The sequence below is a fragment of the Podarcis bocagei genome (genome assembly GCF_964188305.1).
Source record: "Podarcis bocagei genome assembly, chromosome: 9".
NCBI lineage: Eukaryota > Metazoa > Chordata > Lepidosauria > Squamata > Lacertidae > Podarcis > Podarcis bocagei.
The window spans coordinates 56,006,396-56,020,923 of record NC_138134.1 but is presented as its reverse complement, the minus strand read 5'-3'; the positions used below and the strand labels follow the sequence as shown (position 1 = coordinate 56,020,923).

At 41.2% G+C, this 14,528-nt stretch overlaps 1 protein-coding gene across 1 annotated transcript in view; it reads right to left on the bottom strand.

Annotated features, from left to right (window-relative positions):
• Positions 1-467: 467 nt before the first annotated feature.
• Positions 468-14,528, bottom strand: part of COL25A1 (collagen type XXV alpha 1 chain) — a 320,962-nt gene continuing 306,901 nt past the window's right edge. Inside the window, exons 37-38 of the mRNA XM_081208237.1 lie at positions 2,957-3,042; positions 468-683 (exon numbers count right to left, since the gene is read on the bottom strand). Of these exons, the coding sequence (XP_081064363.1) occupies positions 665-683; positions 2,957-3,042 (105 nt within the window). The 3' untranslated portion in view covers positions 468-664. The remainder of the gene's footprint in view (positions 684-2,956; positions 3,043-14,528) is intronic.

Sequence of the window (14,528 nt, the reverse complement as noted above, 5' to 3'; positions counted from 1 at the left end):
TGCTGGGAGGGGGTGTACAAGGCGCCATCCAACTTCACTTCTTCGTATTTGTTTAGTTTACCCCTTAGCTTTTTCTTCCCCCAAAGATATCCCACATGGCAGCAGAGGTTTAGGATCAGAGTTTCCCTTTGCATTCACTAGGAAAGGCATTGTCCAGAAGAGGGCTTTGTCTGTGGCAGCCCTCCTCACAGGAGCATCTTCACTGGACAACTTCCAGATTATGCTGAAGATACACCTCTTTGTCCTGGCCTTGGACAGCTAAGGTCCATCTTTATGGGACTCCACCTGTTCTGTTTTGCTTAATCTATATATTGTGCTACAAGATGCACTTGTTTGTACACAGACAGTTCTACTTTTTTTACTTGTTCTTGATTGCACGGTTGCATTGCTGTAACTCACCCTGGGAACAAAACCCAAAAAAGGAACAAAAAGTTTCAGAGACAGACTCCCCTGCAGGGCTGCTGAACTGGAATTGAGATGCAAATTTAATGCCATCAGAATTGGGCGGAGTAGAGCCTCTCCAAGTGGCCAGCTTGATATGGAAGATAAATGGTCCTCTTTAAATGGGAGTGGGTCTTTCTTTTCTTTGTGCCCACAGTGCAATGGGGCACACCTGTTCTCTTGCATCTGTTGAATAACCTCTCTTCCCTTTCGGCCTGTAGCATCATGCATGGATATGCCAACTGAGAAGAACATTTCATGTGTCTAATGAAGTGCACTCCAACTCACCAAAACAAACAAGCCAACCTTAACAACGTCAAGTTAAGCCTCAGGGGCTACCAGGTCCCTTGTTGTTCTTGCTGGAACATGCTAACACAGCCTTAGTAATCCTAATACAAACACAGTGAAGTAAGCTGCTAATGTTATTATCCCCTTATTTCAGGAGAAAAGGCTAAAGGCAGGAAAATACTGGCGAGATCCAACTAGCTCGCATTCTTTGTTTATCACCACACCCTTCCCACTGTTGGTGTGAATAGGTAGTTATGGAAGATGTAATCAGCATTATGGCAGGTGGTGTATACTTCCTAATGCCATTAGCATACAAAATAGATGCAGAAACTGGTTGATAAGTTTGGTGGGATTGTCAAATTTTGGCAAAATCTCCTTCACAAGTTCAAGGTTGGCACCTTGGTTAAAAAGTGATCTCATCAAAATGCTGCAAGAACATAAGAGCCCTCAGGCAGGACGTGAAAGCAATGACTCTCCTGTTCTCACACTCTAGAAGCTGATATATCGCCTCTTAGTCTGGAGGAGGCATATAGTTGTCATGGTTGGCATGGATAGTGTTCCCCTCTGTGAAGAACTAACCTGTTTTGCAGCGTTACCTTTACCACAAGGAAACCCTACCCACCTTTTCTAGATGGCAACACCCTTAGTATGGCCAGTGAGGCAACTGCAGAGCCAGCAATGGGCACTGTCTGCACACAATGTGGAGACCAGGATTCTTGTACCAGCAGCATTGTGCTGTGGGGGTTAGAGTGCTGCACTGACACCTGGGAGACCAGGGTTCAAATCCTGGCTCGGCCATGAACCCCACTGGGTGGCTTTGGGCCAGTCACTGTCTCTTATCCTCTCAGTTGTGAAGATAACAATGGAGAGGGGGAAAAGTGGGATATAAATGTAATAATAAATAAAATTACAAACATCTTGTAGGTGCAGCTTGGGCGAGGTAGCATTCCATTTTATAGGCCCTGCTCACATTTTCCTGTGGTGGCCTCCTGTGACAATCTTTTCCCATTTCTATAAATTCCAATAGCCTCTGATGTGCATGTATGATTTCTGCTATCTTGGATGTGGGGTGGGTGGGCTTAGGAAGCTAGCATTTACCCATTTACATTAATGAGCATGCCCAACTGAGGTCCATTAATTTCAGTGGGTCTACTTTGAGCAAAAGTTAGTTACGTATAACCCAGTGAGCGGAAATGCCCCTAGCGACAATGACGTGAAAGGAACTATGCAGGGTAGGCCTACTATGGTATTTCAAGTAAGTAAGCCTTCATTGTTAATAAAGTTACTTTGTTTTTAAATTATGCTGCTGGCCACCAGTTTTGGGGAGGTGCTTTGAGGAAGGAAAAGCTGTCTGCCGACAAACGTCAGCTCCCTTGGCCAGTAAAGCGAGATGAGCGCCACAACCCCAGAGTTGTTCATGACTGGACTTAACTGTCAGGGGTCCTGTACCTTTTCTTTCCTTTTTTTCTTTTTTGAGGAAGGAAGGGTGATATTTATTTTTAAATTGAATGGGATTTTTGAAAGCAAAGCAAAGCAAATCCTTATGGGGGAAAAACAATAAAGTAATCAGCTTCTAACATTGTTGTGTATTTTTAAGCATTAAAAAATTAGGTTGTTTTTTTTTTTAAAAGCACAATTTATTACACTTTTCTGCCACAATTTAACAGAGTTGCCAGTGGTCTTTTATCCTGGGCAGCAGATTAGCTCCACCCATGGAGTGCAGAATGTTGCTGCACCTTGTGAGGGAAGCTTCTGACTTGGTGCCAACCCATAACTGGAAGATTGCCCAGCTTAGATGTACTCAGCTAATTCAGTGGGCCTTACCAGGGAAAGTGCAACATGCTATTATGTATCCATTTATTAAAATATGTACCACTACCCTAGCATTATAGCTCAGTTGCACATTAGAATGTGTTAATGCTCCTGATAAATTACCCTAATTAAACCCCAGCTTATACCCATGCCTTCCAAAAGCCAATTAGAATAATTTCAGATTTGAGGGACACGCTAGCCCTCTTAAGGTGTTTTTCTCACCATGGGACCAACACTGTGTGGAGGCTAGCAAGCTTACCCCTGCTCCCTCCATCGCCCTCCGCAAGAGTGGATGCTCATGTACATTTGATCACGTTCTACTCCCTGTACATTTTAGAACCCTGGAAAAAGCAAGGTTCTAAAGCAACCAGGTAGCCTACGCAAGTCCAGCCAGCTTCCTAGTATAGATAGTCACCCTCTGATTTGTGCAGGGTAGCAGTGGCATGTACACTTGTCCTCAATTCCTCTCCCATGTAGTGTTAATCGTGGGTAAAGAGTCACCTGAGATGGAATAATACTATTTAATTATTATTATTTTTTAAGTATATTTTTACTAAAGAATTTCAATCAATCCAAATAGTCATTTACATTATTTCCCCCCCTTTTTACCCCCCTCCCCGTTCCTCCCTCTCCCTCCCAAGACTTCCCTCAGCTCCCTTCCCTGATTTGTTTGTGCTTATTATTCTCTTCATGTTAAAAATTGTACATTTCATTACCTTATCTGTCATCTATTCTATTAATAAATTTGTAGATATTTATTCAAAACCTGCCAAGGAGTCCAAGTGGGGATTTTTCGGGGGGGGGGGCGCCTAGCCCTGGCACTCACCCCCAAAGCCCTAGCAGCCTGGACCGTGTCCTTCCTTAATGGGACAACACGGAGCTTGCTGCCATTTCCCTTCGCAGCAGACCGGAGGTTGAAATACTATTTACTGTACTTATTTATTGCTGTTATGTACTAAGCTTGGATCCTAGAACAATAGGCAACAGTGGCGTAGCGTGGGGGGTGCAGGGGGGCCCGGCCGCACCGGGCGCAACATCTGGGGGTTAGGGTTAGGGGTGCAAATCCACGGGTTAGGGGGCGCAAATCCATGGGTTAGGGGGCACAAATTACTTGCCTTGCCCTGGGTGCTGACAACCCATGCTACGCCACTGAATTTCATTTTTATCCACTCCTGTGTGCAAAGGACAGCAACTAAGATTATCAAGGGTCTGGGAACCAAGAATTATGAGGAATGGTTGAAGGCGCTGAGTATGTTTAGCCTGGAAAAGAGGAGATTGAGAAGAGATAAGATAGGCATCTTCAAATATCTAAAGGGCTGTCACATGGAAGATGGAGCAAGCTTATTTTCTCCTGCTTTGGTGAAAAGGACCAGGACTAATGGCTTCAAGTTACAAGAAAGGAGATTCTGACTAAATACCAGGAAGAACTTTCTGGTAGTAAGAGCTGTTCGGTGGAATGGACTCCCTCAGGAGTTTGTGGACTCATTGGAGGTTTTTAAGCAGAGGTTGGATGGCCATCTGCCATGGATATTTTGGTTGAGATTCCTGCATTGCAAGGAGTTGGACGAGATGATCCTTGGGGTCCCTTCCAACTCTACAATTCAGTGATTCTATGAACCTGGGCTACTGAAGATATGGTTGCATTTTGGACAGTTATTTCTACACACCCTGGCTAAATTTGGCACAAATAAGCTGTCATAAATAGTTTCAGGAATGGGCTCACCTGAGTCTGTTATAGTAAAAGAAAAGAAAAGCATAACAAAGAGTCTTGTTTCCAGTAGTAGATAGGTAGCCGTGTTGGTCTGCCATAGTCAAAATAAAAAAATTCCTTCCAGTAGCACCTTAAAGACCAACTAAGTTAGTTCTTGGTATGAGCTTTCGTGTGCATGCACACTTCTTCAGATTGGTATCTGAAGAAGTGTGCATGCACACGAAAGCTCATACCAAGAACTAACTTAGTTGGTCTTTAAGGTGCTACTGGAAAGAGTCTTGTGGCTTTTCAGGCTAGCAGATAGATCATGGTCCAAGCTTTGTGGGCCCTAACTAACATCATCAGATGAATGAAGTGATCATGCATATCAGCTGGCAGATTCTAAATACACTCAAGAAAGAAGAAGAAAGGGGGATGTCATTACAAAGTGAGTCAGATGGCCCAGAGACCTACAAAGGACAGGTGTGGTTTTTTTGCATCATTATTATGAAGAACTCAAATGCAATCAGAATAGTGTCAACTGCTCTGCAAGTGGAATGAATTGGAAAAGCAAGGACGGGTGGCCAACATGAAGCAAAGGAATACAATTACTTTCTGAAGTGGGCTATTACTTCCAGTCCCTAGTGAACCCAAGCTTCCCCTTTCTGAGAAAGACAGAGGAGATGGAACCAATGGCCAGCTTTGCGTCTTCTGAACAGAAGAGGTTGGTGGAGCAGAGTGGTTCTGCCTTTTACCTGACCTTCCATTGCTGTGGTGTACTGGGAGGGTAAGGGGCAACACAGCAGTGAGGTTGGCATGGTGCAAATGCCCCAGCAGAGCCCATTTGACGTGCAAACCACTGGAGTGCAATTTCTCCCCATCTTGTCATGTGGATATCATGAAATCAATATTTATATTCTGAAACATGGGTTTGCTCAGATAAAACAGAAACTATTTTTTGCCCTTTTACACATGTTCCGTCATCTGTTTCTTGGTTGCATCCGAAAACCTGGCAGAATAAATAATCAATTTGGTTTAAAACCAGCCAGGCTGTTGAAATTCTAGGCAGTCTAAATTTGTGCTCCAAAGCTGGTTGGTTGTTTTTTGTTTTTTTTTTACTGCCTTCAATTTTCTTTTTCTTTTTCAACTGTTCTGCATTATGATGCAAGAGCTGTAGCTCTGGGCTCACATGCTTAATGGTGACCTAGTTACAAACTTTGGTTTCGAACTAAATGTAAACAAGAACCAACAAAGTCTGGGCATTGTTTCAGTGCCTCATAATGAAAATAAACAAGTGAGGGAATCTATAAGGGCTCTTAAGGACAACACACTTCATTGTCAATGCCTGCCCTCTAGTGGTAACAAATAGCCTCAATATCAAGGGCCCCTAAAAACATGCAAGGGTTATCAGCGAAACACTACTTATCAGGGGAGACTTATCAGTGCCCAATAAGTGCCACTAAAGCTGATCTTTAGTGGCACTTATTGTCACTGTATGCACACTGTATGCACACTGCCCGAGGCTATTTAGTCAATGGACGACCATTGCTAGGTGCTTAAAGAACTCCACACGTCTGTGACAAATACGTTGATAAACTTTGAATATGATATTTTTTATATTTTGATATTCCCTAGGAAGAGGGATTGTTTGGTAAACTGCACTTGGAATTGTAGCCCTGCAAGGGATTAAAAATCCTCAGCACCCTTTTGCCTACATTACCAGGATTTTTACGTCATTTTCTTCATTGCTTTTCTTCCTTGTACAGAGCTGTCTGAACACCTGATGCATCGTATATTTCTACAGCTGCTTGAAAAGCATTCCAAATTTACATTTGGAGACTTACATTCCGTGCGAGAGAAAGGTGTCACATTCTGCAGAATGAACGGCACATGTGAATACCCTCATCGCGTGCACCGTAAAAAGCAGTGAGTATATGTAATAACATAAGGCTTGTTGATTTTGGCTGCGCACGTTTCTGCCTTTATTGCGTAATTAAAACCAGCAAGTAGGGAACAGTCACTACATGTAACCAGTGCAATCCTAAAGGCAATGCTGAATTTCGGGCAGGAGATATTTCCCCTCAAAAGCTTTTTCCTGTTAAAGAATATTAAGAGCCCATCATTGAATCAATCACATAAGAGATAGTGAAAAATATGGAAAGTTCATTGACCGTTCTACCTCCTGCTGAAGTGGAAACAAGGAATTGCAAATGAAAAGGACTGAAACAATGAAATTACCAGGAACTTCTTATCTATGGATAGTTAACAGCTGGGGGGGGAATTTACATGATGCACCCATGTGGGTGGGTGGGGAAAAATCTCAGCGTAATGGCACCATTAAATCAAGGTTAAAGAGTTGGCTAAGAACTTTTGAAGAGAACTTTAACTGGAAATACTGGCTTAACGCCTATGGGCTTGGCACTTTTTACTGTTTATGTAGGTAGTGTTTTTCCATTCCTTCATGCGGAGGGAGGTGGGAAGCAGTGACAGAGCATGTTTCTAGAGAGAAGCCAACAGCATGCCAATCTGCCAGTGCCTGTTTCCAGAACTGGGGGTTATTTTCTTTTTGAGTCTGTAGAAGGCTAATCTAGGGGTGATGGGAAATGTTTGCTTGAGGGCATGAGAAACCTATGACTTCAGCTGTTTATTACAGATATAGACAATAGTGGCCTAGAGAGATCAAGAAACTTTGAACATACAACTAGAAAAACAACATTAACATCACCTTGGCCAGTTGTGATTTTATTTTTTAATTACAAAACTTAATTTTTATTAAGAACTTCAGAGGTGCAGCCCTGGATCGGACAAAAGGGATGCATCCGGTCTAGTATTCTGCCTTGCACAGCGGCCAGCCAGATTCCTTCAGCATCATGACATCATGACATCAAGGCAACAATAGCATATAAAGCCTTTCTGGCAGAGCATATTTTCAGAGGTAAATTATAATAAGTGCCAACATGTGGAGTGTACCCCAAGTTTGGGATTAGTTGACCATTTTTAAAGAAGGGCAATTTATCCTTGGTTATAAAGAACTGGTTGCTTTTCTTTGAGTGGCAGCCTCCTTGCTGATGGCACGGAATTGGAAAGTATTAGAATATCTGTGTATTTCTCATTGGAAACAACGGGTATGGTTGATTGCTGTATCAGAAAAAATTAAGAAATAGATTGCATGCATTGAATAATACAAATGATGTTGGCGATTTTGTTGAAGCGTGATACCCTTTCATAAAATATTTTACTGATCACTCTGAAGAATGGCAACCACTGAAATCACAGACTCATTTAAGCTGAGATTCCTGCATTGCAGGGGGCTAGACTAGATGATCCTTGGGGTCCCTTCCAATTCTGCAATTCCATGAAACTTAAGTAGACTGATCCATCCTGGAGTGGGGAGGGGGAGTAAGTTGGCGTTTTGTTTTTGCATTTTCCTCCCTATTTTTCCCCCTTTTCCTGTTGTAATTGTTGTTATATATTGGGTATATGCGAAAGCCCTCTCCTCTTGATGGTCTCCAATAAACTGCTATGCAATGCCTTTCTGCTTCTGAACCAGGATAAAGCTAGCATGACATGAGTGTTAACCAATGATAAGCCTATCTGCTATGGCAGGGGCTGGGGTGATGTTTCAACCCAAGAGGCACATCCGCTTCTGGGGGATCCAGAAGTGGGCAGGGCCAGTGGTAAAAGTGGGTGGAGCAAGGAATGCAAATTTCACACTGACACAGTGGGCAAGTTTCTACAGACACACGCCTGTTTCTATCTAGGCAAGCAAGAGGCATTAAGAGAGTTCAAGGGCACGTTCCAGCCAGGCAAAAACAAATGGGATTCTAAGTCAGACAAGTGAGGTGTGTGGGGAGAATTCCGAGGAGCAGATCGGGAAGCCTGTTTGGCCCCCCAGACCTGAGTTTCTTTACTGCTGCTCTATGGAATTGGCCAATCCCCTTTTTAGATAATGTAAGCAAGGGGGCACCTAGTGGCAGTGAATTCCATAGATTAATGGTGTGAAGAAGCATTTTATCTTGCCTGTTCTGAATCTATTGGCAGTCAGTTTCACAAAGGAGATTATTATGACACTGGGTTTATAGGGGAGAGGGTTTTTTTTTTGGGGGGGGGAGAAGTCTCTCTACTATACTTGATCTACACCATTTCTGCACCTTTTCCAGCTCTGTGATTTGTTGTTGTTGTTGTTGTTGTTGTTGTTGTTGTTGTTGCACTCTGCCCATCTGACTGAGTTGCCCTAGCCACTCTGGGCAGCTTCCAGCATATACAGAAACAGAAAAAAGCCCAAAACATTAAACATTAAAAACTTCTGTATACAGGGCTGCCTTCAAATGTCTTCAAAATAATAATAATTCATTTTCTGTGATGTGACGTCCAGAAATAAATAATTTGCTTTGAGCAAAAATTTTGCTTATGGACTATAAAAGCTTGGGAGATTTTATTTTAAAAATGAACATTGTATTATTTCATCCCTTTGCTTTAATCATGGGTTGTCTGCATCTTTAATGTTACTGTTTGAAGGATATTTATGTGCCTGAAAGCATGCAGTGACATTTGCACAGGAGATATAATTAGCGCAGGGGCCTCCCTGTGCTTTCCCAAATCAAACATTAGAGAACGAGGCAGCTGATAAATGATGGAAACCTGGGGAGCCATGTCTTAATCTAATGCACAGGCCCCTTAATTTATGAGGGTAGAGAGTAAATTACAACACAAACCTCTGCAGGAGTACCCTGCCCAAGAGTATACCGAGTACTAAATTCAATGGGTGATATCCAATGCTTGTCATTCCTCAGAGCGGACCCATTTAAATCAACAGACATAACTGAAATCTACCGATTTAATGGCTGTATGATTAATGTTGGATAATGCTCAATGGGAATATAGTGTTATGAGTTTACTGGTGGGTCGGCTGTAGCCCAGAGTCTCCCTTCTAATTCCTGGATCCAGCATGGATTAAATTGCTGGAATAGACAGGCCAGCCTGGGAATGGCCCGCTAAGTATGGGTTGTTAAGGTAACAAAATGGCTCCTGAGAGGTGCCAGAACCAAGTTCCAATGAGGACTAAACTGCTTCTGAAGCGGTTTAGTCATGCTGGTCACATGACCTGGAAAGCTGTCTGTGGACAAATGCCGGCTCCCTTGGCCTGAAAGCAAGATGAGAGCTGCACCCCATAATCACCTTTCACTGGACTTAACCGTCAAGGGGTCATTTACCTTTTACCTCCAGTGAGGAGTTCCTGCTGGAAAAAAGCCTTGGGAGGTGCTGATAAATGTCCTTGCCAAGGATGCAAGACAGCCTAGGTACGTCTCTGCCAGAAACGTTATTGTGGAAAAGCAGCATATAAGTAAATTTAATACACCATAGGAGCAGAGTGGAAGGATATAGACAACACCAGTGCTTTTTTTTTCTTTCTAAAAAAATATTTAAGGATACTCTCATTTTGACTCAAGAAAAATCACCATTTTATAGTTCAAATTGGTGGAAATAAATGCGGTAAATGGACAAAAGTACAAAGATTCACAAAATGTTTAGGGGTATGTGTACTCCTGTGTACCCCCAGAAAAAAGCACTGGACAGCACTAAATGAATTTTTCATTTCCTTTTTTCCATAATCTATTGTTACACATTTAAAAATCTATATTGGCTAGATAGTTTGAAATCAATTTTCTTTCACATATGTGTGTCCATAAGCATGGCTTTTAGGATGCAGAAAATGCTGTGCTATGCAATTATCAGAGCAGAATTTCAAGATGAACAGACCTTTCAGAGCTGTGGAATCTGAAAAGGTTATGTTACATACAACTGTGGTTTTCTCCCCCCCCCCCTTTCCCTTTTAAAAAGAAAGGCGCATTGGGTCAGTAGTAGGAAAAATCAAAATAACATATCTGCTTGAGTTTTGAAAAGTGTTTGTATGACTGAACCACTAGATGGCAGTCTATGAAGGGTATTGAGTAAAATAAAATATAAAAGTTTTTCCAGGCGGAATCTCTATCACAGAACATTGTAAATTTACAGAACTTAGATTAAATGCAAGATGCTGTGAAGCACGAGTGGTTTTTGTACACGCTGATATGTGAAGTACCCTGTGGAGAAGAGCTATTTAAAAGAGCAGAACAACAGGCGGCAGCACACTGCTTGAATGCTAGTTGTTCTTCCAAGTCTCTGATTGAAAGACGAAAGTTTTAGAATGCATCATGGTCCAAAAAGTACAAGAAAGCAAAAAGCCTTTGGAGTTGGTTGTTTGAGAAATGGTTTCGAAACCTTTCTGACAGAGGCTGGGGCACCAACTATAGAGGGCAGAAGGGGCTTCGGTCCCCTCAACATTTGTGGGGAGGGGGCCAAGCCGGGCAGGGTGGGTGTATGGAGGGCGAAGATCACCCTCTGTGTTCCCCATCCCCTGCTGCCACTGGGCGGGGGCAGAACGCATCATGTGACGCTGGGTCCCCTCAAGGCGAGGGGTAAGTCGGTGCCCCTGACAGAGGCCCTCACCCAAGTTCCCAGTGATTTTAGAGCATTTTCCTGAGCAAATTTAGCAGTCATGGGCTATTAAGGCAAGGATTTTTGTGGCTCAGTTAACCAGTTAAGAAGCAGGCAGCAGGAATAAATTGAGTTCTTGCAGTTTCCAAGCTGTTTGGTGCATGAGTAAATTTGTAAGTACAGGTAGGTAGCCGTGTTGGTCTGCCATAGTCAAAATAAAAAAATTCCTTCCAGTAGCACCTTAAAGACCAACTAAGTTAGTTCTTGGTATGAGCTTTCGTGTGCATGCACACTTCTTCAGATAAATTAAAATAAATTTGTAAGAACACTCTTAAATGGAAGGTTTTAGTGTTTTGGAAATTTCATATGCTAGGCAGAGGCAAACACTGGCCAATATATTCAAGACCATCTGGAATAAAATATTGGTATTTAAGCCAACTATTTCTTCAGATTAATATTTTAAATAGTTGATCATTTAGAAACACACTATCACAGAAACTGCACTGTGCAAAGGGTACCTTTTTTGAAATGGCAAGCTTGTTTTTACAACTCAGAGAGAGCAAAGAGAAAACACAAAACACCCTCAATAGTAAGATTAAGAGTTTAATAATTACACACTTTTTACATTATGAAAATAAGTCATAAATAGTGTAAAAATAATTCTGAAGATCAACTTCTCACAAGCTAGGAACAAAAACCAAATAAAAAACTCAAAGAAACAAGAACAATTTTAAAACTGTAAAGAACAGGAGAAACCAGGAGAATTTGACAAAGAAAAGAAGTAATTCATATTGTTTCATTTGGCTCAGCCTTGAATTATGTCTGAACCAGAAGCCACACTTAAGTAAAAATGTATAACAAATCAAAAGTGATGATTTAAGCCTTGAAATTATTTACACAGCCATAGTTTTACAGTGAAATGACACTCAGAATATGTGATATGAGAATGACTCATGTAATGTTTCCCACAGTGACAATTCACTCCAAATCTCATCATCTTCTTTTAAGAAAGACTGCTATGAAATATCAAAATAACTGCACATACAGGTCAATTAAAAAAAGTAAAAAACACAAATTAAAAATATAATATTTTCCAAAAAGAAAAATGATCAGATACATACATCTTTAAAAATTGTTACCAGGTTGCATTATACTACACTTCCCAAACATGTACAACAGAAAAAATATCCACAATGAATGGGCAAAATCCATTGGGAAGCTCTCCTGCACAAGCTCCAATATGAAAGTAGCATAAGGCTTTGATAGTATTGTTCTGAGTATGGGGAGTTAAGTTGTATGCCACACCCTGCTAAATCCCTGGATTGAGCAAGTGTTGATATTTAATCAAGGGTTCTAATTATTGGACAAGCAAGGCTAGCCTCCTGGTGACTAGCCATTCAGGGAAACAAAGGAAAGCAGCCCTGTGAGACCCTCTTGGGGTGTTTATGCTGGGAAACCCTCCATCGTAGGCTCAGGCTGTACATATCTGCTGTGTCTCATTCCAAAAGGAAACGGAAATCCTGGGTAATACTTGCTTGGAACCCCTGGACTCTCACAACACTTGGAGATTGGGATTGCATGCAACAGTATTATTGCGTAGCACCCTTTCATTTTATTGGAAATGCCCTGGAGAGCTGGACAAAGGATTGTGGCCAACATTAACAACATTTAAAATAAACCCCTCTCCCAATCAAATGCTTCCAAATTATCTCAAAGCAGTACCAAGTGTGACTGAGTAGATTTAGATGGATTTTCAGCAAAAAGGTTTAAAGGTAAACACTGAAGGTCCTGCTGGAATAAGGCCCCCTGTTAATCCAAGGAAAGACAATTCTATTTCTGAGCAGCATAGTAAACAGGATGCATTTCAAATACCAATATTTTTCAAAAATGCAAACAAACTCCCAATATTACAGAAGCCTCCTCCTTTTTAGCATCCATTTTGCTGTTTTGGTGACCTTGTCACATGGTCAGACACCAATGATCAGAAATCAGTGTGACACGCACACCCCGGCAGTGTTTAGCCAATCATTGGGCAGTTTCAGAAATGAATTGTATCCTGTATTTCATAGCACTGGACCATTCAGACTGATATTGAGATGCCACACAAGAAAAAAGAAAGAAAGATGTTTCTCTTAGCAGCTTTAGGTCTCATTGTTCAAAGCTCCTGGAGACCATGTTGACACAACTTGTGTTTTTATTCTATTTATTTATTTCAATGTAGTTTTTGGTGTGAAAAGGAAAAGTCTCTTTTTAGATAAAACAAAAAGATACAGATATAACTGTATGACAGTCAAGTAACAGAGCTTAGAAAGCTTGCAAAGAAAACGCACGTCATCAAAAACCTCATTCTCTTGTAGAAGAGTGCACCCATTCTTGTAGCTTTTATTCTTAAAAAAATAATTACACAGAACAATTCCATTATACAAAATAAATCCAACCATGTATTCTCATAGTTAACAATGCCCTATGTAAACCAGAGTTGCATCCAGCAGTTCTGTATGGTGAATAAATTCAGAACTTACAAGAATTTTACTGGATCGCCTCTTGCCTGTTCTTAGCCAGCATTAACATTTTGGGGCATTTTTATTGCACCAAAAGTCAAAATTCCACCTCTGGGTTCCCTTAATTGAAAGCAACAACCCAGAAACAACAAAATTAAACAGTAACGCAACAGCAAAGCCTAATAGATATCTTTCCAGTCCCATATAAAACTAAAATACTTTCAAGCCTGTACATAATACTGACGATGAAGAACAATGCATTTCAAGTTTTTATAGCATGATACATAGGCAAACATAAAGAAAAGTCATTTGACAGTGAGAAGAAATACAACAGCTCTGCTTCAAGAGCCCTGGGTGCTTTGAGGCACACATGGAGCTCCTTCATGATCATTAACTTCAATGGAAAGTCTGCACACACAACTTGTGAAAACATGAATTCACCCTCCATTTAAACGAACAGCGTAGGAAAATAGTTGGGAGATCTTTGGGCACACAGTTGAAACCTCTGGATGAGTTTGATTGTATCTAAGCCTCTTATAGACACAATATGGAACATGACATCACTCAACCTCTCTATAACATCTCTCTGTTATTCTAAAATTACAAACAGATTAGAGAAATGAATGCTTCATTATGAACTGTGGTCCTACATCATCCCTTGCAATTATCTGTTCTGTAAGCACCCTGGAAGATACAATTCCTCAGTTTATGGAAATTAAAGGAAAGCAGCTTCTCCATTTATGGAGCGAAAGGAAAGATTAATCTGAAACACGTTGGTTTCAGGCATGCTGCTTCTTTGTTGAGTAAAAGATACCCATGAGGACGGACGCCAAATAAATATTGCAGGGAGGTGTGTGTTGGGGGGGGGGACAGCAAAAGAAAAATAATCACAGAAACAAGAAGCTGGAGTTGCAGAACTTAAGTAAACTCAAGCTGTGTCCAATGTTTGAACTGAAAGAAAAAAGATCACACCGCCAACAAACCTGCAGATTTTAAGCAAAGGAAACCTGCGGCAGCAAAACATAAACAGCTACACTAGAGACACACAATAAGAAGAAAAAATAGCACCAAAATAATTGTCAAAGATCAACACAAAAGGCACTGCATGTCTTCCGAAAGTGATTGTATGGCTAGAATGAGCACATTTGCACTTTCATCAGGCAATAGATATTTTTAAAAATCAGACACTATTTTGCTATCTCACAAACTGACTTATCAGAGCACAATGTAGTTCTACTAGGATGGCGTTATCAAAATGGAATGGGCTCTTGCTAACAAGCAAAAGCATTTTAATTACAATGGGTAAGAATTAAGATGAC